The sequence below is a fragment of the Narcine bancroftii genome, chromosome 12, assembly GCF_036971445.1.
Source record: "Narcine bancroftii isolate sNarBan1 chromosome 12, sNarBan1.hap1, whole genome shotgun sequence".
NCBI classification, from domain to species: Eukaryota; Metazoa; Chordata; class Chondrichthyes; order Torpediniformes; family Narcinidae; genus Narcine; species Narcine bancroftii.
In genome coordinates this window covers 80,380,472-80,404,416 of record NC_091480.1, presented here as the reverse complement: position 1 = coordinate 80,404,416, position 23,945 = coordinate 80,380,472, and the positions used below count along the sequence as shown (strand labels likewise).

Genomic DNA, 23,945 nt, shown 5'->3' with positions numbered 1-23,945 from the left:
TCAAAAATCTGGCATCTTTTAAAAATATTCATCAATTGTACATCTGCTGCTCCCTGAGATAGAATTGGGGAAAAATTTCTTACAAGAATTGAATTTGTGACTCGTGATTCAATGTTCCATTATGTACTTTTCAAGATTCGGGCATTGTGGGTAATGGCAGAATTTAATTTCCTCAGATGGGGATGAATTGCTGCAGCCGTTCTGGTGACAGTGGTCCCAAAATGAAGTTGGGTAGGAAGTTGCATGATTTGGACCAAGTAAAGATGAAGGAAGAGCAATATAATTTCCAGTCAATCTGAGGGGCTTGGAGATGGGATCCCGCAGATGGTGGAGTTCCATTACCCCGATGAAAGCTAAAGAACAAGTGAAGTCTACCAACGGATAGAAATGGTGGATTTGGGAGTAGCTTAGGTGAGTGAGTGGCTTGCACAGTGTAGATCAGCCATTCTCAACCTTTTTTCTGGCTATGCATTCCTCTTTCCTCCCACCACCCAACCAACTCTGCTCAAAGTTTACGGTTTCCCTTCCCTGTTAAGCAGTCAAGTTTTGGTTTCTTTCCTACTGACAACATTAAATTATTTATGTTGCATGACAGGAAAAGAAAATGAGGCTATTACTTAAACATACTGTGGCTCCTGGGGGGGATGGGGTGGGAGGTGTGAAGGGCTCCCATTGAGAATGGCCGGTGTAGATGATGACACGACATATCTCTGTGCTCAAAGTGGAGGAAATGGATGCAAGGTGTGCAAATAAAGTGAGCTGTTAATGGCCTGGATAGTGTTGCACGTCTTCTTCTTGTAGCCACGTTGATCCAGCCATGGGCAGTTTCTGTTGGTGGGACATGGCCATTCCATGAAACTTCCTTCAGCAGTTTCCTCCATGAAGTTCTTTGAGAACTTTGGAAGTTTCACTGTGATCACCTCTTCTCAACTCGACTGAATATGTGTTTCATCTCTTCACTTGTTTTTCGGCTTTCTTACCAATGCTCGTTCCTAACCCACTACTCCCACACCACCCCACCCCATCCCAACAATTATCACGGTATACCAAGAAAGGGGGCAAACTTTTTCAGAAAAATGGGAAAAAAAGCTTTTCATAAGGCTGCATGTGTGGTTGGTAACATTGTACCCGAAACCTTTGTAATATTGGTTAATATACCAATTATATCTTGTATCATGTCAAACTTTCAGTATTTCCTATCCATCCAGGGTCAAAATTGCCAGACTTTCACCATTTAAATTGTACTTATTCCTTTTCCTCTCACTTAACTGGATAATTTCACATATTCTAGCTGGGGTTTCATTTTGCACTCTATGAAATATTTTGACCACTGCCATCCTAGATTTCTTGCCACTTCTGTATCCCCTTTCGTAATTTATTTCTTCTGCATCATTTATTGTAAATCCTTGATACCCAGTACTTATCCTTGACTTGCGACCGAAGCGAGTTGCGTCCACCCACACACGACCGAAATTTAAAAATGAAAAAATACTGTATGTATGCTGAGATTCTTCATTAAAGGTTCATTTGTTGAAATTTTTTTGAAAAATTGCTTTAATACCTCATTAAGACCTGAATCTGATTTATGACTAATCCGAGTTATGACCAATCTTTTTGTCCCAATTACGGTTGTAAGTTGAGGACTATCTGTACAGTAAAAGTCCAAAAATCCGGATGCCAGAAATCCAGACCACCCGGGACCCCGACTGTCAAACCTTAAAATTTAACAGGTTTTTATGTGCGTGCATGCGTAAGCAACACAGATACATAGTTGCAACAATCGACCATGATACAGGCAATCTTATCACAAAGAAATTCATTTATACAATGTACTTTTCTTTTGCTGTGTTCATTTTTAAACATTTCAAGCATTACACTTTCTTTTTGTCGTGAAAAAAAGAAATGTTGACTTTTTTTCTTTAAAACTGCTCATTTTGATAAATGAAGCATATTGTATTTGCTAATGAATAAGCTATCAACATTTGCCTGTTCATCTCTTTAATCCTCTTTAAATTTTAAAAGTACTGCCCAAAAATCCAGAAAATCAGAAATCCAGACCCAAATCCCTGAACAGTGGGGAGTTTTGGACTTCTAATTTATCTATATCTCTTCTATTTTATCCGTTCACCACCCCTTGGTCCACATAATCCCATAGCTTCTTGTGTTGTACAGCAAGGTAAAACAGGCCCTTCTGGCCCATGAGTAATGCCCCAATTAACCTATAACCCCTGTACATTCTGATAGGTGGAAGAAAACCTATGCAGACATGGGGAGAACATAGAAACTCCTTACAGACAGCAATAAAACATGAAAATGTACAGGTACCGTGATTAAAGAAAAAACACCATGCTGGAGAAACTCGGCAGGTCTAACAGGGCACCCAGTTTTCTTACTAATGTCATCTCAAAAGTCAAATGTGTCTTGGTACTTTGCTGGCTTTGATCAATTAAGTTTTTTTTAAGGGTAAACCCTTTTTTATTCCTCTTATTCTCCTTTACCCTCCATGACAAGTGATTTTTATTTTATGTTTTCTCCTTTTTTTTATGGGTCAATCCAGTCTTAACAATCTATTTTATCTTTTTCTATCTTTCTAGCCATTTTCAATCTGATACCATTGCTATCTGTAATCAATTGCACCAGTTTTCATTTGCATTGTACCTTCCACACCTTAATGACCATGCCGCCCATGAACATTTTTTACCTGGAGGCTGTCATCTGTGAAGGGACTACATGAATCTTCCATTTTCTTCCTCTTGTCATTAACCTTGCAACCCATGATTTCTGTGGAACTTGTAAACAAATTGCTCATCAACAATGCCTTTCTGGAGGGGAAAGCATTGTTGGTTTTGTATTGATCTCTTCAGTGCTACAAGGTGAGCACTCGTGATTTATGGATTTGTTGACCCTATAAATAAACCTTTGCTAAAATCCATGTATCCTAATTATATGAAACATCTGATCTGCCAACTAAACATGATTGGGTATGAAGTGATCCCTGTCTGTCAGATGATTAAACACTTCAAGCTGTGGTCCTTTTTAATCATTAATAATGGCTGTTTGCATCATGCTACAGTTGTGAGAGGTCAGCAAAGAAGCAGAAGAAAGAAAAATGATTAGCAATTGTGCTGTTCACCTCTGGGCACCCTAACCCAACTAATTGAGTCAAGGAATGTGGACAGACTGTGGATCCAATATCATTTGAAAAATGGTTATACAGGAACTTCTTACATTGGCACAGTGTGTGGAGGAGGAGAGGAGGGCAGGCAGTGCCATCCACTTTTGATTGTCTACAAAGTTAGAGGAAGAGGATAATTGCTGATTGAAGATTAATTTTTTTCAGACATAAATAGCCTGAAACAGGAATGGAAATCCCTTTTTGTATTTTGTCTGAAGTATAATCAAAAGTTGAAATTTGACATAATTGCTTCCAAACGCATCTTGCTTGAGCCTGTGTCGGGCCTAAATTTGAGGCTCTCAAGTTTGGTGTGCTTTCTGATCTGCTATTTTGGAGTGTCTTTGAGGCAAGGTCATTCAACCAGTATACTTTACTGGCTAAGCCTATAATGTCAGACTTGTTGATGAGAACCTAGGTTTTGTAGCTTTCTGCTCTGCTTGCTTTGATTCAACTTTGTATATGGCTTATAGTAATGTCATTAATTTTGTACCTTGGGTCTCTGAGATAAGCCAGGGTCAATTTTTAAAGTAGACTAATAACGATAAAAGGCGTGCAGTTGTAATTCCTTTTACAGCCAATCTCGAAGTAGTTTACAGAATCTAAATTTTGCAATTAAGACTCTATACACAATGAACTGCAATAAACACATTTCAGTGAATGATTAAATCTATTTTTAGGTTCTTGTTAAGGGGATGAATGTTGGTTGGCAATCTCCTCCCTTCTTCCCAAACCACATTGGGTGATCTTCCTTGAGATACCTGATGCATTAGGTTAAAGATCATGTGCTTTGGTTTTTGACACTCATCTTTCTTGGTTGAGTTTATTTGCTCTATACTCCAGACAAAAACTATGCTGAATGCATGCACTAATTAATACAAATTGTTCAATATAGATTCTTATCTCTGAGATTTGAGTGTTTATTAGTCCTTAATTTCCTCTTCCTCAATTTTCTCTCCATCAGCTTGTGATGGGTTTCTGAAATGTTTCCTGGTAAGAGGCATTGTAGGTAAGAACAGCAGGTAAGGGTATTTCAGCTGGTGCGTCTGTTTTGGCTGGTCTCTCAAAGTGCTGCACAGGCTATTTGGTGGCAGTCTGTGACATTTTGTGTGAATGATCAGGTGAAGACAGATTCTGAAGATTGTGATAAACTTAGACTGAGTTGTCTGCACGCTGTGACTTTATAGAGTTTATTGTACAGTGTTAGCTGTGAATAAATTATAAATCAGTGAAATGTAACAGTATTTGATATTCCCAGAGGTTTTAGGTTATGGAATAAAAAGAAGAAATCTGCAGTAACTTGCCTTGTAGACTTGGGTCGATGAGCTGCAGTTAAATTGAGGCCACTGGGGCTGAGCTACTCTCCAATGGGAATGTACGAGTATCTCAATTGAGGTTCGCAAGAACATTGGCAGAGAGAGGGAGGATGGTTGGCAGTAAGTGGCTCTAGTGTTACTGGGTGTTGATGGATTAATGATTCAGTTTTGGGAATTCTGTCTGACTTGTGAGCTTTTATTACTGTTATATTTCAACAACAGCTGCATCCAAGGTCATTGTGTTGCATTATATCCTCCTCCAGGCAATGAATGCATATAAACTTTCTGAATATATCCATCTCCTGCATCCTTCCCCAAACTACCTTTGTTCTTTGGGGTGGGATTTTGAGCACTCGATACTTCTCTGGAATGGCAAGTGTCAGGGTGCTGTTTTTCATGGAGGGAGAGGAGGTCTTGGTTTTGACCATTGTTATTGCCCCTGAACAGAGTGGCTTTCTAGGGAATTTAAGTCAAGTTTATTGTCATCTGATTGTCCAAGTACAACCCAACGAAAGAGTGTTCTCCGGTCCTTGGTGCAAAACATGCGGACACACGACCAGACATAATTCACAGACAAACAGTACATATGCAGGACAAGTGTTTTATTTATACAAATAAATATGATTAGTTCCTTTGGTCATTCAGAATTCTCACTGCCCATGGGAAGAAGCTGTTTCTCAGCCTGGTGGTGCTGGCTCTGATCCTCCTGCATATTTTCCCTGACAGGAGCAGCTGAAAGATGTTGTTAGGGCACTTAGCAGTCAACTATATTGCCCTGGGTTGGGATTGCAAACAGGGCAGACTGCACAAGGACCACACTGACTTCTTTGGAAAAAATTTGGATAGTTTTGAGTTTTTGGAGCTAACTTTATATTTGATGACTGAAATGTATGTTCTGCAGCTACATGGTGACAGGATTGACTAAATTTCTTGTCAACAGTGATCCCCACAATGTTGCTAGTAGGTTTGAAATAAAAGTAATGGCTATTGAATCTCCTGATGATATTAGTGAAGAAAGCAGATGGGATATTTGGCTCTACATCAAGATCTAGATTTGGTCTGGGCGGAGCCAAGAGTCACACATTGGTGGGAATTGTCCATGCTTCCTAGTTGTAGTGGTCATGGAGAGGATGGCATCACAGGAAATTATAGATGTAATTTAAGATTAGAGAATTGATTGAGAAGAGTCAATATGAATATTTTGTCTGGTTATAAGGTGTAGAACAGAGACCATAATCATTAAAATCAGAACCAAGGTTGTACAGAAAGTGGAGTGGCTATTAGGAACACTTTTTATTCTCTCCCCACCTTTCTAAACGCAACCCATTACCGAGGTGAAATCTTCACAGATAAAAGATTGTGGAGCTATGATTCTAAAGGAAAAGCCGAATAGACTGTCTGAATGACCTCCCTCTGCTGTTGTGTCAATTGAATAGCTGAATGCCCACTGATAGAAACATGACTCTCTCTGCCCTGCCATGATCCTGGTTGAACTTCTGCTTTGCTCAGCTCTTTGATACTTTACAATTGATGGTGAAAATGTTATTGAAATAATTATTGGCTGCAGATGGAGTTATTGGAATTCTCTGGTTCTAGGATATTGATCTGATTGATATCCTATGGAGACAGGACATAGATCTGGGCGCTGGGAGAGAGGTGTTCGACTCCACTTACAGGCAGAAGGAGAACGAGGAAGGGGAGGAAGAACAGAGAAAGAAGAATGAAGAGAACAGCGCAAGCAGGAGGAGTGGTTTGCTGCAGGGCGCTATTCAAGTGGATGGGGAGACTGGAGAACGAGTTCCGGTTCAGGTACTGGTTTTATAGCTCAGATCAAGAGTGTACCCAATCAATATTCCTGCTGATGGTGTAAAATTTAATTCAAAAGATGGATGTTTAGATAGTTGTCCCTGTACCAGCTCTTTTGAAGGGATTATCCATTTATTTGCTCTCTGCTCCCCTGCAGATTTTTGTCCTTACAAATTTGTATCCAATTGCCCTTTTAGAGTTCCTTTCCAATTGGCTCCATTACCTTTTCAGTCGTGCATTCCCTGTAGAAATAAATTTTCGCTTTACTGTTACTTTAAGCCTTGGTTGGTGGTGGTTGGTATTGTCAGTGAACATTTTCATCTTTTACTCAATCAAAGCCCAAAACTTTTCTTGACTTTTTATTTTGGGGAGAGCAGTCTCAGGTTCTCCTGTTGTCGAATCACTCCAACATCCTCATTACTGAACTGCTAATTTAGTTTTTTTTTGTTTCCTGGTTAATTTCAAGCTAAGTACTAAATGCAACTGGAGTGTAGTCAGCATAAGTAGTTTGTGACTGGTCAGACAACAAGAATGGAAAAAAAAGCAAGTGAGCCACTTGCATTCACTTTTATCTGTATTCAATATTCATGAAGCTGGATCTGTGAAATGTCCAGACAGAATGATCAGAACATAGGGCTTTAGCCAAGTTACACTTGATCTCTCCATCTACCTAAATTGAATGGAAACGACATTATCGGTGAGATAAAATTTGCATCCATGTCTGTTCCTCCCAAACTGAAAACGGCAGGTCTTGTTTCAGGTAATGGAGTGCCTTAGCAGTTATTTGCCCATGTTTGCTCTGCTGGAGCATCTGTCAGTTCCACCCTACACCTCCCCCACCCCTCCCAAATGAATGCATTTGACCTTAAAGAAACTGAAACTCACATGGGGTGGAAAATAGGATGGCGGCTTGTCCATGACACAGTCCTTATGAGGATGCCTAAATGAGTGCATGAGTAGTTGGGATGTCAATTAAGTTTCAGAAAGAAGTCTCACAAAACCTGAACGGTTGCTACCCTCTGAGAAATTGACTGAATTGAAGACACAGTCATTTCTCAGTTTATGAAAAGGATGCCTTCTGGGGAAGCACGTTGTGTGATATTTTGTAAATTGAAAAGGCTGGGTGAAATGTATTTTTGAGAATTTTAGGACAAATGATTTCTTTGCACAAAGAGCAGTTCATAAATTGAAGATCCATATCCCAAAGGATATGAAGGATATAAGAGGAAATCTATCCAAATCGAGGGATAATTCTAATTGTCATATTGTGCCATTAGCCATTCCTGTTCAGCCGACTGAGCTGAAAATAATTAGGCTATAGGATAGAAGGATTGGAGCTGAAGGGATTCTTCTGAAATTTCTGGAACACTGCTTAAAAGGGTGGTGAAGATGATTGCGTTCAAAAATGTATTTGGAGGAACAGTTGTGGGGGGGGGAAGGTAGTAAAATAAACGTTCCTGTGAACGTGTTGAGCTTAAAAGGAGCAGGAAATCACAAGTGTTCCAGTTACAAACTGCACTCTCAATCTGCTGGATCCTGACTCTGGTTCTAGACCTGAGAAGGTGCAACTTAAAAAAAATAAACACGAACTTCCTGACAGAGGGTCTGGGACCTGGAACCTTTTCTCTTCTGTGTTTTAAATGGGTGCTGCCTGATCTGAATGTTTCCAGCATGTTCTGTTTTTTAAAAGCCATATTTGGGCATTTGGAAGGATTTGTTTGAAGACTGGGAACAGAATTTGATACAGCAAGGTCTTAGCAATGCATTGATATATTCCCTCCGCCCACCAGTCTCACTTCAAATGGAACTTTGTTGATTAAGCAAACTTTAATATTGTTATATGTTCCATAGAGAAATGTCCTTTTCTAATGAATTTTTCTTTGTTAACAGTCCTGCAAAGCCTATTATTTAGACACAATACTGATTGTAGAATCGCTAACAAATGTCCTTCTTTTGTTTGGGGGGGTGTAAAGTGGCGTGAAATTTTGTTTTGCAGGGTTAGCATTTAAGATCAAAAAACACTGCTCTACAATCCCATGAGGTACTCAGTGTCAGGGTTAAAACCTCACTTACACAGGCCTTTGCTCTTTGCCTGATGGCCTTTGCATTATTGCTTTCCTCAGCTGTCTTGAAAATTAATAAATGAACGGTTCTGCTTGAAATGCCTTTTGTTTTTAAAAAGGAAGTGTGAAAATGTGCCTCTCCTGGCTTTAATGAGGGTGGAGGTTCTGAAAATGCTACTGATTCTGACTGAACTGCCCAGGGGTAGATTAAAGATTTGAAATGTGAGGGAATGGCGAACTGGCACCAATTTGTAGATTCTCATCAAAACAGGGAGGGATGCCACTGGAAAGAAATGGGGAGCATTGTTGTAGAGACGCACAGAGAGCACTTTGTAATTGGTTATGAATTCATTGCTATAGCTGTTCTGATTTTTAAAAATCTTTTTGGAATATAGAACATTATAGCACAGAAATGGGCTCTTTGGCCAATCTCATCTGTGCCAATCTGTTACTCTGCTCTGTCCCAATGACCTGCACCCGGACCATACTCATGCCAACCATGTACCTATCCAAACTTTTCTTAAATGTCAAAATTGAGCCTGCATTCCCACTTCAGCTGGAAACTTGTTCCACACACTTCATTTTCTGCATAAAGTTTCCTTTACCGTTCCCCTTAAACATTTCCCTTTTCACCTTTAACCCATACCCTCTAGTTCTTGTCTCACCTAACCTCAGTGCAAAAAGCCTACTTGCATTTACTCAGTCTAAACCCCCATAATTTTGTATATATGTATCTTGTTTTCTCTATGATTTAGAAAGATGTTTTTGAGCAACTCTGCCTTCTGGCAAAATTATGGTGAATTAGTGAAGTCCACCTGTTGCAGCTGCTCTGCCTGTGTTGATTGAGAGGACCAGAGACCTTTCTAATCCTGCATGCTCTTTTGTAGTTTAATTTTACTTTGTCTGATTTGTATCTTGACTACCTTGATCTCTAAGTAGCCTTGCCTGACAAATCTTAACATCCCCTGGCTTGGAATTTTCACAACAGCCTTTTGCGAATAAATAGAGATTTCCACTGTCCTTTCTTGGAACAAAGTGCTCCCTGACCTTGTGGTGCATTGATTATGCCCTGTTGTTTTGGACATTCTTACCCAAAGAAATAGCTTCTGACTAACTCACCTATCAAATTCTTCAACAGTTTTAAATTCTTAATTTAGTCTCCATGAAGGAATTCCAGCCTGCTACATACAGCTGCCCTTAGTTTGAACCCCCACCCCCCTCCCAATCATTCTGATCCCTGAGTAGTGATGAAGTGAATTAATCTGCTTCCAGTGACTGAGAGAATGCTCACTGGCACAATTTGTTCCTTGGGTATCTTTTAAGTTGTCGGTCTTGCATTTTTGCACTGTAATTGAGGAACTTGCACATACTAGTATTTCCATATCGAGTCCAATACAGCAGCCTATTTTGGGTTTGGACTGACTTATCCCATTGAAATGATCTAGATAAAGACCTTATAAACACAACTTTCTGTCTGGGAATTGCAGGGCACATGCACTCAAGTCTCTACAAACTTCTCCAGCTTCAAGGCTAAAGGAGCAATGTTGGATTGAAACCCACACTGCTGAAATCACTGAGATACTGGACAGTTGAGTCTGATGTAACTGGCTGCCATTAAGATCAGATGGGGTCCTTTGTTGCCTGATCTACTGTACTTCATACCCCCTCTATAAATACTGACTGTTCCTCCTCCTTCAGTGCCAGGTGTTAAGTTGGATCAAACACTCTCAGTTCCTCCTCCTTTAGGTCCTTAGATCACATATTCTCATTGGAATATATACCCTTTATTTCAATTCTATGCCAATGTGAAAGTTTGTAATAAAACAAACAGCAGAAAAAGGCAGAACCAATTAAATGTTAACAGTTTTCTCATTGGCAATGCTCATGGGATTGAGGGGTGATAAAAGTAAGCATTTAGTAACTCACATTCAAAAGCAAACAGAGCACCAATCTCATCTTTATAGACCTTTGGGTAGGGGTCTGTGTACGATCTTATGAGTTTCATACAGCCAACAATTTTGTGTTTACACTAACATTTCCCTGTGGTGTCTGCAAATGGCTGGGAAATGTCAGGGTGTCAATGCACCCAGAGTAAGGAGTTAGTTACTATCATTGCGGCACAGAGAAGGTCATGTTTAGAAGGCAATTATATTCCCACCATTTTACAGGCAGCTAATTTATTTTCTCACCTAATTCATTAACCCTTTGTTAAGCATATTTGCTAACCTACCAATATCCAATCTGTGTCAAAATGCTACCCCTAATTTACCCTATTAATTCAGTGAAAGTTTATGGTAGAAGTCCACATTGTTAATGAATGTGACAAGGTTAAGGAGCTGTCATTTTTAACTGACGTGCACAGGAACTTGGGGAGGGGGATCTCTGGAATTCCTCATCCAGGTGGGTTGCGGAGGCTCCATTATTGGGAGTTTTTAAAGAGGAAGTAGGTACATTTTTGGAAGATCAGAAAATTGAGAGGTATTGGGAAGATCAAGGTTAAGGAGCTGAATGACCTATTACAGGGGTTCCCAACCTTTTTGTTCCTCTGTACCCCTTGGGCATTTTTATAGGTTCCCATGTACCCCTAAAAATTAAGGATAAAATAAACATGACGTTGTGCAATCTGATTGCAGATTACAATACCATGATTTGTACAGTAATGGTTATTTTCTCAGACCCAATGTACCCCCTGAAAATTGCAAATGTACCACTGGGGGTACATGCACCCCAGGTTGGGAACCCCTGACCTATTATTTTTATTGTGCTGCCAGTGTTCTTCATCAATCTTAGTTTGACTTCAAAATAGAAAGTCTTTTGTCTCCTTTTTGGGGTCTTTAATTTTCACCTTTTTGTTTTAAAATGATCTGGAAGAGCAGCTTTGCCTTCTGTTCACTCGTACTGTTTTGGCAGATGCCAGAGTTGGTTGACCAGACACCTTCCTTTGAGGAATGCCTGAGACTCCTGGAGGAAACATTTCCTTTCAACGAGGATTCTGAGGTAAGTGACTCGATCAGTGAATCCTGGGTTAATGTCGCCTAGAATTGTAGTTACACTGCAGCCCCTTCATCCTGGCTGGGTAGAAGTGGGCACCTAGCACTAAGAGCAGTTCTTTTAAAATCAGTGGGGACGGCATGCTTTGCAGTGTAATGTTATGTGTTGTTGTGATTAGGCCAGAGATGGGAACTTCAAGGTTCAGGTTGAAACTCTCTGGACTGGACCCTTCGGAATTGACAACAGAAAATGTCCTCATCCTCTTCTAAGCAAGAGAACTGGTCTTAAATATAGACAGTTTATCAGGCTCATCAGGGTTCCAAGAACTGTCTGCATCAGAAATGCTGTGGGCTGAGATTGCACAAATAGGTTAATTAGCTCTAGGTTAGTGCTGATCTTAATTTTGGATCCTACTTGCATTGGTGTGTGTGTGTGTGTGTGTGTGTGTGTGTGTACTACATATTAAAAACATGCAGACCCACTGGGGATGTCTGCCTAGGGAGTTTCTACTTGAAGGAGTTTGAAAATAGTACCATGCATTTACATATTGCGGTTGCTTTCAGAGCATTGCCAGGTACCCTGTGGATCAAATGGGATGCTTGACGCAGAAGTTCCAGTGCTCAAGACCAAGAAAGCTGTAACTATGGTTTAACTAGGGTGACTGCAGTCAGCAATGTGCGAAAGGCTGGATTTGGAGCAGTGCAAATACTGGCAAGGCTGCAGGAGGTTCCAGAGGTTGGTTGTTTAAGTCCTAAATGACAATGAGGACTTTAAAATTGAGGTGATGTTGAATCTGAGCTTTGCTGTTGAGGAGTTAACGATTGTCTGGTGAATGAGTCCATTGAGGTTCCTGAAACTGCAAATCTTGTGGCAATGGTAAATCTGGAATGCAGGTGATCTGTGCTTTTAGCAAAAGTGCCAAAGTTCAGGTTCAGTGAGGGGAGGAGGAGTTATTGAAGACCGACACCAAGGAGGTTTTCAGTGAACACACCCGACCAACTAGCTTGTGTAATGAGGGCAGCAACCCTGGAATCCTTTTGAATGGCATGAAGGGGGCAGAGATAGATTAGACAGGACCTTTTCAATTGCACCACCCCCCAACAGAGCATTGAAGCTTGCAGATTAAATGTTTAGTCCAGCTTGGATGTTCATAAAATGTGTTCACAGTGCTTCATCTTGCTGGGTGTCAGGTCACTGCATCTGCTAGTTTCAAATCTGTCTAGTTAGTCATGCACAGTTGAGCTGAGTGTGAGAGACCTTTTGTCTTTCTGTTATACAACGTAGCCAAGTGATGTGCTATGCTTCAGTTAGTTGGTGGTTTGAATGCAGCGCATCCTGAGTGTTGTGAGTAATGCCTCTTGGCATTAGTACCCTGTCAGTGGGCACCCTTTGCATAGTAGGCTGTTTAGCAACATTGAAGGACATAGCCCAAGACTGAATGCCATGTCTTCTGTTATCAGTTCCCAGCAGCTGTATCTTCAGAGCTGAACGAGGCTTTAGACAGTGCTCTGCCCAGTACCAGTGACAGCCTGGCTGCATCCTCACAGACCACCCTCCTTTCTCCTCTCCCAAGGCCGGAGACTCCTTTAGACCTAGAACAGCAGTGGCAGGACCTTCTGTCCCTCATGGAGCTCCAGGTGAGCATGTTCCAGCTTTGTTGCATTGTATGTAGGCATCTGTCGGGGCTTTGCTTGGTTGTGAGCTTTATAAATGAATGGCCCATCTGGTGCTAAACACTGACAGGAACATTTCCGTGTTGCCTGCTTGCCTGAGAGTGGCTGCAATGAACCGTCCCTTGGCCTTGCAAGTGTAAATTGCATCCAATACATCATTGAGAGAGGTAGTGTCAGGAATGTCTGTGCTAACAGAAAAGCAAAACACTGTGGGAACTGATAGTCTATTGGAAATGCTCTACAGGTTGGGTTGCGTGTCTGGAGAGAGAGAGTCCAAACTGATATTCCAAAGTTATGACATTTCATCAGAGCTCTTTGTTGACGTGCCATGTATTGGTTTCTCTCTCCACAGATGCTGCCTGACTTGTTGATTGTGTGAAGTATTTTCTGTTAATCTCTGTGGCAAATCAATTGAGATAGCAAAGCTAAATCAGACTCCCTGTCCTTCGGATCTGGGGAGAGTTCTGTCTCTAGCAATAGCCAGAAACAGTGCTTGGGGGGTGAGTTAAATACATATTGAGCATCATCTGCACAGTCACTGTTTCATGTTGCATTTGGAGAGCAGCCATTTGGATAGGGAGGGGATGCAGCCAGTGCCGACACCTGCACTGTCTTCCTGCTCGGTTCTGTGCATCAGTAGTAGTGTTCACCAGGGGAAGCGGAGGAGTAGCAGCTGATGCACCCTTCAGGAGTGAACAGAGTGCCAGGCAGGGCTCCATGCTCTGCGTCTGTCCTTGTGCTTCCGTGAGCGGAGCACAATGATTGGCGATGTTTCATAATCTGTTCTGAAATATATGTAGCTAATACTTCTAAAACTATGTTTCTCCCTTTGTATGCAGGATATGGAAGTGACCAACAGCGCAGTGTCGTTCAATGAGGACCCAGGCACCGGGAATGCTGACTTGCCCACTAACTACAACCAGCCTCCCACCACGGCCATCAATCAGGATGTTAGCCTACATGATGCAACCCTGCCTCCATGTGCCCAGGACTACCCAACATTCTTCAATCCAAACCTGGAGAACCCTGTGGACAGCAACCCCAGCCTCCAGCGGCTGGCATCCACCAATTCCACTAATTTTGATGCCACCTTCGGTTCCACCAACTTCACAGGACTACTTTTCCCTTCTCACATCAATGGAAGCCACAATGAGACTTGCTGCTCTGGGATGCCTGACCCTCTGTCGAGCCTGCTGGATGAGGCGATGCTGGATGAGATAAGCTTGCTGGACCTGGCCATGGAAGAAGGGTTTGGTCCAATGGAGGCCTCTCAGATCGAAGAGGAGCTCGACTCCGATTCTGGGCTCTCTCTTGATTCGAGCCAGAGTCCCGTTTCTCCGAGCAGCTCTGAATCCTCCTCCTCCCTATCGTTCTCAGAGGAAGGAGCTGTGGGCTACAGCACGGATTCGGAAGCTGCAGATTCTGAAGAAGTGGAGGGGGAGGGTGCAGTGGGGGGTTACCAGCCAGAGTTCAGCAAGTTCTGCCGGATGAGTTACCAGAATCCAAGCTTCTTCCACTCCCTGCCTTACTTGGATCAGATCAATCACAACCACACTTACAACCTGCCTCCCAGCACCCTGGTCTCCGGCCAACAGTCTCATCCTGGTCCAGGAAAGAAAGCCGGATTCAAGGAAACCCATTCGAGCCGCATAGATCTCCACATGGGCCGCGATGAGCGCAGGGCCCGAGCGCTGAAGATCCCTTTCTCCAACGACAAGATCATCAACTTGCCTGTTGATGAGTTTAACGAGCTTCTGTCCAAGCATCACCTGACTGAAGCTCAGCTGGCTCTAATCCGTGACATCCGACGCCGGGGAAAGAACAAGCTAGCTGCCCAGAACTGCCGCAAGCGCAAGCTAGACACCATCCTGAACCTGGACCATGACGTGGATCACCTGAAGAAGCAGAAGGCCCGGCTCTTGAAGGAGAAAGTGGAGTTTGTCAAGTCACTGCGGCAGATGAAGCAGAAACTGCAGGAGCTGTACCAGGAAGTTTTCGACCGCTTGCGGGACGAGGAGGGCAGGCCCTACTGTCCAAGCCAGTACTCCCTGCAGTACGCAAACGATGGCAGCATGCTGGTCATGCCTCGGGCCCTGCTCACACAGCAAGGGAAAGCAGACAAAAAGAAGAGCAGCAAGAAGAAGTGAAATCTACAAGCAGCCCCAAAGTCTGGCTTTGGACTGAACTAGCAGGAGCTCATTGAAAAAGCAGCATTGCTGGCTTTTAACTATAGATGACTGACAATTTGCACCTTCTTGTTTTGAAAATGTCTTGCAAATCTGACAGCTGCAGGTCAGTTAAGATGGAAAAAAATCTCCCAGGAAGAGTTGGTGATGAGAGCTATATATATATACATATATATATATAAAATGTGTGTGTGTATATATATATATAGTTGATCGTTTACATTTGATTACAGCTAGAATCAACAGCCTCCAGATGCCTGTTGCGTCCCTAGAGTGAAAAATGTGTGTCTGGAGGGGGGTGGGAGATTGTGGACACAGCTGACTGGTTTGCTGTCTCTGATGCAGACTCCCTTACTTATTACTTAGTAATATTATTATTGAATCCAAACAATGAATGATAAAAGCAACTCTGCTCTGTGCAGTTCACTGACAGAAAACCAGAAGCTGTGCACTATCTCTTTTAAAAGAATTAAGGAGGGCAATTATTCTTACCCAGGCACAGCTACCAAATAAAATGGCAGCAGACATTTGAGATTTGGGTGAAGAGCTGCTTATGGTGTATTAGATGTTTGGTTGTATTAGACGTCGACTGCAAGGTGCTGGCTTACCTGACCCTGGAGCATGGGGAATAATGGTAGAAAATGCTGGAAATTTTCAGCAGGTCAGTGAGCATCTGTGAGAGAGAATAGGTTGGGAGCTCTTGGATCAGATGTCTGCACCATGTCCTGTTAGCCTGATGGCAGTGGCGAATTCTTGGAATGATGTGAAAGATGATCCTTGTTGAAATGGGTTTATTTATTGAGTATAGCAGTCAAACCCTGCAGTTCGGATTTATTTCTAGTGTGGAGTTTGTTGATTCACCGGGGGTGGGGGGGTGGGGAGAGCAGTGGTCTTAACTTGCCCGGCACTCCTCCAATTCCTGGACATGAGCAGAAAGCCCTGGCACTTGTTCTGCCTCATTAGAAGCTGTCAGCATCTCAACTGGCATTATTTCAACTTTTCAGTGAAGGAGGCCATTGGATTGTGTGTGTTTGTGCGTGTGAAACGAGCTGCTCTGTTTCACCTTAGCATTCAGTACTGGGTCCCTACCCTGCAGATCATACTCTACGAATCCACACCCAAGTACTGTTTAAATGTGCAGAAAGGGTTCCAGCTCTTCCAATCTTGGCCAGTAAGTTTGACATGCCACGTCACTGAAAAATGTTTCCTTCTTCTCTAATCCTACCAATTATATCATATCTCTGCTGCCAGGTTTGAGACCACCAAGGGGAATAGGTCATTCCACTTATCTATTTATTGTTTTACATGTCTCCAAGTCTCCCCATAGCATCTCTTCCAAAGATTCACGGGCTAGAATTATTTTCTTCATTGCTACAATCTTCTGGTACTGGTAGCATCCTTGTAAATGATGTGTTCAAATGCACAGTGGAGCAGGTTTGGGTAGACATTTTATCAAAGAACCAGATAGCAAAATTCTCTGATTGGGGCTGGAGTTGTGATGCATTAAAGGAGATCTCCATGTAGAAGGAGCGTCAAAGGAGCTCCTTCTCACCCTCTGTTCTGTTTCTCACTGGACATGATATCACAAGAATCCACTTCTTGAGCTAAGCATGTACACATTTTGCTTCAAGGTTCTGGCCTGTGTGAATTCCTGGCATGTGCTACATCCATCCACATACGTGAGGATCTGTCAGTGCTGACTGGGATCCCTGTCCCACCTTGAGATTTATAATGAGAGCTTGCAAGCCTTAGGAAATGGCATGTTGGACCAGAGCTGGGGCGGAATAACTCGCTCTGCTCTTGTGAAGCAATTGCTGGCTCATTCCAAGGTTTGACTCAGATTTCACAAACAACTGTGATTGCTCAGGGCAGAGTCTGATATGTTTTTGCAAAGCCTGATGCTGCCTAATTTGTAAACCTATTTGTTGCGAACCATTAAATGGGAGATGAAACAAATCTGTTGATATCTGATGAAGAGGCACTCTGAGAGGAAACTAAATGTACATGCAGCTTCCAAGCTTGCCAGAAAACCACGGAAGCCGAGTGCTGTTCAAATGATGGTTACAACTCAGAGATGCTACTTTTTTCAAATAAAACAGTTGGTGTGAGATATTGAACTGTAATTAAGCTCAGGACTGTAACGAGGTGACCCAGAAACTGCAATGTGTTCTTCAGAATCGTAGGGTCCTCTTTATTTTCTTGATCAGGAATGTTAGTGCAGAGGTTCCTTTCAATCAGTCTGCTGTGTGTTGAATGAGGATCTGACTGAGTGTGGGTGTGATGGCGAGTTCTCTGGTTCCCTCTGCATGACCATAGAAACCACTCCAGCCAACTCCACATCAGTACCGCATTGAGTGACCTTCCTGACTGATGGTGGAGATTTGTTCAGAATTGGCTTCTGGCTACAGCTGGTGCTACTCAGGTAAAGAACCCCCTCTAACCTTTAGGTTGGCTGCAGCTCCTTGTGCATTGGCAGCTGATGCACCCACGCTCCCATCCAGTATTGACTGCGAACCATTATCTAGTCTTACTGCCCTGTCACTCCTGCATGGCATGTTTGGTTGTGATGAAACAGCCATTGTAGACTCTGACAACATTACTCTCTGGTGCCTGATGTTCAGGATAGCCAGAGTTTGTTCTTCTCCCACTTGCCAAAACTGCTAGGTAAGGAGCAAGAAAGATGTGTTAATGACACTCGAGTGCTGCTGTTCTCTTCCTGATTCTCCACTTTCCAGATTCTGGTTGATCTCTCAAAATGAAGCCTCGTCGGGTCTGAAGGTGCTGCAGTTTCCTGTCCTGTTCCATTTACTATTGAATGTGTAGCTTTCCTTTTGCAAAATGTCTCACTCTCCCTTAATTTGCATAAGGTTGAGTAGATTTGAAGTTCAAAACTAATATTATCAACTTGTCTACATGGCGATTCCTTGTGTGAATTTGCATTTCATATTTTCAATTGTACAGCTTTTCCGCTGAGTTTCAATTCACTGTCATTCTGCTTCAGAGATCTGATCGTGGAGATTAGTGTGAGATGAAGTATAATAGTAGTGGAAGGTGTTTCTGAGTCTCTCTCCAGTGTTGCTGTTTTGTGATGTAAATACTGTCAGGTTAAAGCAGCTGCTCTTACAATTGACTGCAGAGTTATTTTCAATCTGTTTCTTCTTTTAAATTCCACACAGTTGTATTTCTTTTACCCACTGTTGGGGAAGGACTGAGGAATGGTATCATCAAGCTACTGAGAAAATGAGTGACACATACAGCACAGGTTGATTTTGTAATTTCTGGCCTTCAGTCAAACTCTTAAATTTGTACAGGATTTACAACATTGAAACCAATCAGCCCACAGGTCTGCAGACTGTGAGTGTGGTAAAAACAGAAATGCTGGAGGAACTCAGCCACTCTCGCAGCGTCCATAGGAGGCTAAAAGATATTACTAACGTTTTGGGCCTGAGCCCTTCTTCAAGGTATAAGCAAAAAGCAGGCGGGCAAGAAGAGCTCAGGCCTGAAACGTCGCAAATATACCTTTACCTCCTATGGACTCTGCAAGACTGGCTGAGTTCTTCCAGGATTTGCTTTTTTTTTTGCCTAAGTATTTGTTCTTGACACAAGCACCTTCACCATCTTCCCATCAATTGATCATTCTCCATCATATTTATACAGCTTTTCCTCGGCACCTTTGCTAATTGACAAGTTGAGAAAATCATCAGCTCTAATCAAACAGCGCAGGAAGGTCTATACCTTTATGTTCTCTGGGCTGTTGTGTTTGGCCAGCTGTCTTCACTGATTTCAGGGCAGCAACAGTTACATGGAGTGAAAAGGCCCTCACTGTCCAGCAGAGAGCAGTCCAGTTACCCAGCTGAACTCTGCGGACTCCCACAAACAGGAGGCTGTACAAAGGTGAAAATAACACGAGGGAGCAGGTCCAGAACCTGAGGAGATGTGGATCATTCAACATGTATTCTATTGAGTTGCCACTGGCAGTGTTCAGTGAAAGATTTCTAATCCTTGAACTGTGTATATGTGTGTACAAAAAAAGAAACAAAATCAAGGTTAAAAATGCACTGTAGTGAACAAGGCTGCTTATCCACGTATTTTCAACATGCGATCTCAGCTTCCTTAGCTGGCTGGTTACAGATCTTTTGTTCCTGAATGTTGATTGTCAAGGGGTAGGGGGAGACTTTGTACATCCTGAAATCATGGTTGAATCTGACTATGGGCAGCCTGGTCTAATATTGTTCATTGGTATTTGCTTGAAAGAGCACTGGTGAACCTTTGTTCTCCCACCTCTGTGTGTGTGTGTGTGTGTGTGAGAGATGTGTTGCTTCCACGTGTGTATTAACTTATCACTGTTGGCATTTGCAGAATAACCAATAACCCTCCTGTTGTTGTTTGGTTTGTACTTATTTATGGAAGTTATGGATGATGGAGTCTCACTCATTGTTTAAATGTCAGGTTTGTTCACATTATAATGATCCCTGTAACATGTCTCTTTTTTCCAGCAACTCTCTTAATTCTGTTGTACATTTTTCTTTAACATGGATACTAGCAGCAAACCAGGATTGTTTGAGGGCGGGGTGGGAAATTCAATAAATTAGCTCTATTTTCACATGTATTCAAGTGTTTTTATTCACTTCGGATGTTCGAAGATGACTGCCTCAAGGAAGGTGAAGCCTTTCAGCAACTCTCGTGAATGGGTGCTGAGCAGCTTTCAGACCTGTGCAGTGCACGTAGGTGCTGGAGAAACTTGGGTCATGCAGCATCTACAGGAAGTAAATGGTAACCAGCATTTCAGGCCTAAGCCCTTCAAGGTGTGAGCAGAAAGCAGGCAGGTGGCTGAATAAAAAGGTGGGGGGGGGGGTGGGAAGAGAAGGGGAGGAAGGGGCAGGTGGAGGGTGTACCAGCTAGAGCTTGAGAGCAGCAGGGATTGCAGAAGGGGAGCAATGAAAGATTCTCACAGATTTCCCTTCAAAAAGAGAACTTCAGGGTAGACATCCCTTGAAGATATTCCACAACACATAGGCTGAGTAGAGCAGTTAAGGCAACACCTTTTCAGTGCCAGGGATTTGGGTTCGAATCCCACGCTGTCTGAAAGGAGAGTGTACGTTCTCCCCGTGTCTGTGTGGGATTTCCCCAAGGTCGCTGGTTTCCTTCCACTGTTCAAAAATGTATGTAAATTGGGTGGCATGGTCTCGGCTGAAATGGCCAGTACTGTGCTGTATGTCTAAATTTAGATACTGGGATTGTAGTGCAATACAAAAAAGCGCTGGAGAAACTCAGCAGGTCACACAGCATCTATAGTAAACGAAGGGTAACTAACATTTTGGGCCTGAGCAATTGGGTCACAGCAGAGAAACAGTCCACTTGACTCAATCTCCCATTCCATTTCCCAGCCCTCTGCCTGTCAACTGCAAAGTTGCCCACAGCCCTTCATAATGGCATTTACCTTGAACTTAAGGAAAACAGACCCAGGCTGTGTCATGTGGTTGATAGATTCCATCACTGGCACCATCCTAGAATCCTTTCTGCATCCTTATGGGTGCCTGCACCTTCAGGATGAGAAAGGATGGGTGGAATTCCTGGGCCACAAAATGGAACTGCTGCCTTGCAATTCTGGTGACCTAGGTTCAGTCATGACCTTCAGTGCTGACTGGTGTTCGGTTCTCCCTGTGCCTGTGGGTTTTCCCCAGGCTTTCCTCATGGCCCAGAGACTGCTACAGTAAGTTGGCCCTGGTATGTATATGAATGATGGAGAATAAGATTGATTGGTGTATGATAATCACTTGGACAATTTGAGGACTCGCAAATTATTTGAATTCCTTAATGTCTGAACTCTATTCGATGGTGCTATATGGTGATCAGTCCATGTGTCCATGGGATTAAGACCACATCCTATAACAAATATTAGCTTTGAAAAACATTCTCAAAAAGTACCTATTACATGCAAATACTTGATGCTGATAATAAATCTGAGTCCTGCTTATGTAGTTATTAACAAGCATTATCTCACCACCTCTTTCCCCCAAGTTACCTGACTGCCTGTCCACATCCATAAACATTTATTGAGATAAGGCAATCATTGAAATGGTCGACATTAATGGTCACCCAAATGCTTTTGAGAAAGTAATGGTGAACCTTGGGATAATGAAAGATTAGTTGGTGTGGAGTCTGGAATGAAGGGTCTCTATGCTGTACAATTCCTAACCTGATTTGTGGTATTTATTTAAAAACACCATCTGCTGGAGGAACACAGCAAGTGAATTGCATCAGTAGGAGTGAAACACACAAGTTAGCGAGACCTTTTGAGTTTCTCCAGCATTTCATCAGTGGTCGAAATCCTTCAGTCATTAGGACTCCACCATCTGGTGTTCAGTGGCCTGGAGGGATTAGATGTTTTGAACCTTGGCTCTGCTCTTTCCCCACCCACCCCAAAATTAATGCAGTAGTTTAAGATGAAGTTCAGACAAATTACTTTCAAAAACTTGTTACAGCCACGAGTAGAAATCAATCCCCAGTTTTTCATTTAACCTGTCCTCACTGTAAGGTGCCATAAGCTTCTCATCTACAGCAAATGCAGACAAAGTACACTTCATTTCCCATCAAACTCATCAACAGAGACCTGGGTCTCCCTCTGCTACCAGCTACACCCAACCTGTCATGGCCCCAACTTAAAAATAACCCATTTATTTTACTCTTTTCTCTCTGTTAACTAGTAGTCAACCCACAGAAGTATAATACAGTACAGGTACACAATCTTTTATCCAGAACCCTTGGGGGACAGTGTGTTTCAAATTTCAGATTTTTCCAGATTTCGGAAAGCCAGATTTAAGCCCACCCAAATGGTGCTGCCGTATCGACCCCCACCCCCTTCCAGTCGCGCTGCCAGTCTCTCTCTCCACTTGCCAGATTTTGGAGCTTTCCGGACTTTAAATGTCCGGATAAAGGATTGTGTACCTGTATTGTCTTATTTAGTTGATAATCTCTTGTGCCTTATCAAAGCACATCCAATAGTCCCACAACCATTGGGTCACCCTATCCTGCAGGTTGTAAACCAAGATTTTGTTAAACTTGATTCCCTGAAATAAATCTGTGCCAATCCATCCAATCCAATTATTTCTTGAATAATAAATTACAAAGAACACTAAAACATTTTCCACCTCTCCCACTGCTCCTGTAACTACAGGACAAAGAATATAATGTGGAAAGGCATGTGGACATCCAGTTAGGTAAGAAAAAAATAGAAAGGCTGAGTGGTTTTCCAGCCCTTCTCTCCCCTACCCCCTCCCCCCTGAGGCTACAGACTGAAATCCTAAATGTTTTTTTATCTAGTCGGTAGGAGTAAAGGTAAAATGGAAGAAACCAACAAAACCTGACTGCTTCAGAGAGAAGGGGGCCCATGAACGTTGAGTAGTCAAAATAAGTTGAGAATGGCTGGTTTGGTAGTGAAAAGGTGCAGTTTTGGAATGTCCCGAGACACAGATCACTAACAATGAACATGCATTGTACAGCAAGCAATCCAGAAAACTCATCCGTATGTCAGCTTTTATTGCAAGAAGATTTGAGCTTCCATCTTGCCTCCAATGCAGGGTGTCCTGGTGAGACCACATATTGTGCACTGCTCTGCTTTCCCTAACAGAGGAAGAATATACTTGCGCTAGAGGGCAGCAAAGATTCACCAGATTGATTTGAAGGACTATGTCACATGGTGATATTAAGCACAGATGTACTTCTGCATTCAGATCTCATTGATCCATATAAATTGAGAGCTGGAATTGACTCAGGAGATGGGAGAATCTGATTGTAAACTCAGTTCCACACTCCCATTGTCTTGTAACCTTACACTACCTTGCTCATCAGCGAGCTCGGTAACTCCAGGGTAAAAAAAATCCAAGATATTGTCTCCACCACCCTTCAAGTTGAGACAAATATTTTCTTGAGCCAAGATATTCATGTGTATATTTAAGATAGAGGGATATGAATCCTGTGCAGGCAGAAGTGATTTACTTGCATTTGCAGCATGTTTGGTGCAGATATTAATCTTTAGGAGGAAACTGGACCTCCCGGAGGAAACACGCAGACACAGGGAGAACATATAACCATATAACCGTTTACAGCACGGAAACAGGCCATGTTGGCCCTTCAAGTCCGTACTGGTTCACTTGAACAACTCCACTAGCTCCTCCACAAACTCCTGAGGAATTAGAGGCTTTCTTCATAATGCCATTGGTGTGTTGGTTCCAGGAAAGATCTTCCGAGATAGTGACTCCCAAGAACATAAAAACCCCTGACAGATAGCGCCAGATTTGAACCTGGCTTGCTGGCACTGTAATCGTGTGCTAAATGCTACACTAACCGTTATGCCCATATCATTCTGTTCCTGTGCTGTACTGTTTTTTCTGCATGATCTAGACTGTCCCACAAGAGGAAGCATCCTTTTCACAACCCCGTCAGTGACTTGGATCGAGGATATTTCCAGTGGCACCAGTCTCAAAATATAGAGTGAGAAATGTCTTCTCCAAATAGATGCTGCATCTTCAGAGCTCTGTCATGGAGTCACCCACAAAGTCCCAGGTCAATCAGCCCCCCATCCAAACCAATTCCTTTTATTCTTCTCAACTTCTACGGTTCTACCGCTCAGTTACAGATGGGCAATTTACAATAGTCAACTAACACATCAGCACTTTGGGATGACAAAATCTGTTTGCTTCTTTGAATCAGGAGCCAGCCAACTACTTCTAACTGGC

General features: G+C 42.6%; 1 protein-coding gene across 2 annotated transcripts in view; it reads left to right on the top strand.

The window, feature by feature from the left end:
- nfe2l1b (nfe2 like bZIP transcription factor 1b) overlaps window positions 1–19,810 on the top strand; it is a 34,106-nt gene extending 14,296 nt beyond the window's left edge. Inside the window, exons 2-5 of one of the 2 annotated variants that reach the window (XM_069907074.1) lie at window positions 6,085–6,297; window positions 11,268–11,354; window positions 12,809–12,985; window positions 13,861–19,810. In XM_069907074.1, the coding sequence (XP_069763175.1) occupies window positions 6,085–6,297; window positions 11,268–11,354; window positions 12,809–12,985; window positions 13,861–15,168 (1,785 nt within the window). In that variant the 3' untranslated portion in view covers window positions 15,169–19,810. The remainder of the gene's footprint in view (window positions 1–6,084; window positions 6,298–11,267; window positions 11,355–12,808; window positions 12,986–13,860) is intronic. The other variant, XM_069907075.1, reaches the window with a different exon arrangement.
- The last annotated feature ends 4,135 nt before the right edge of the window (window positions 19,811–23,945 follow it).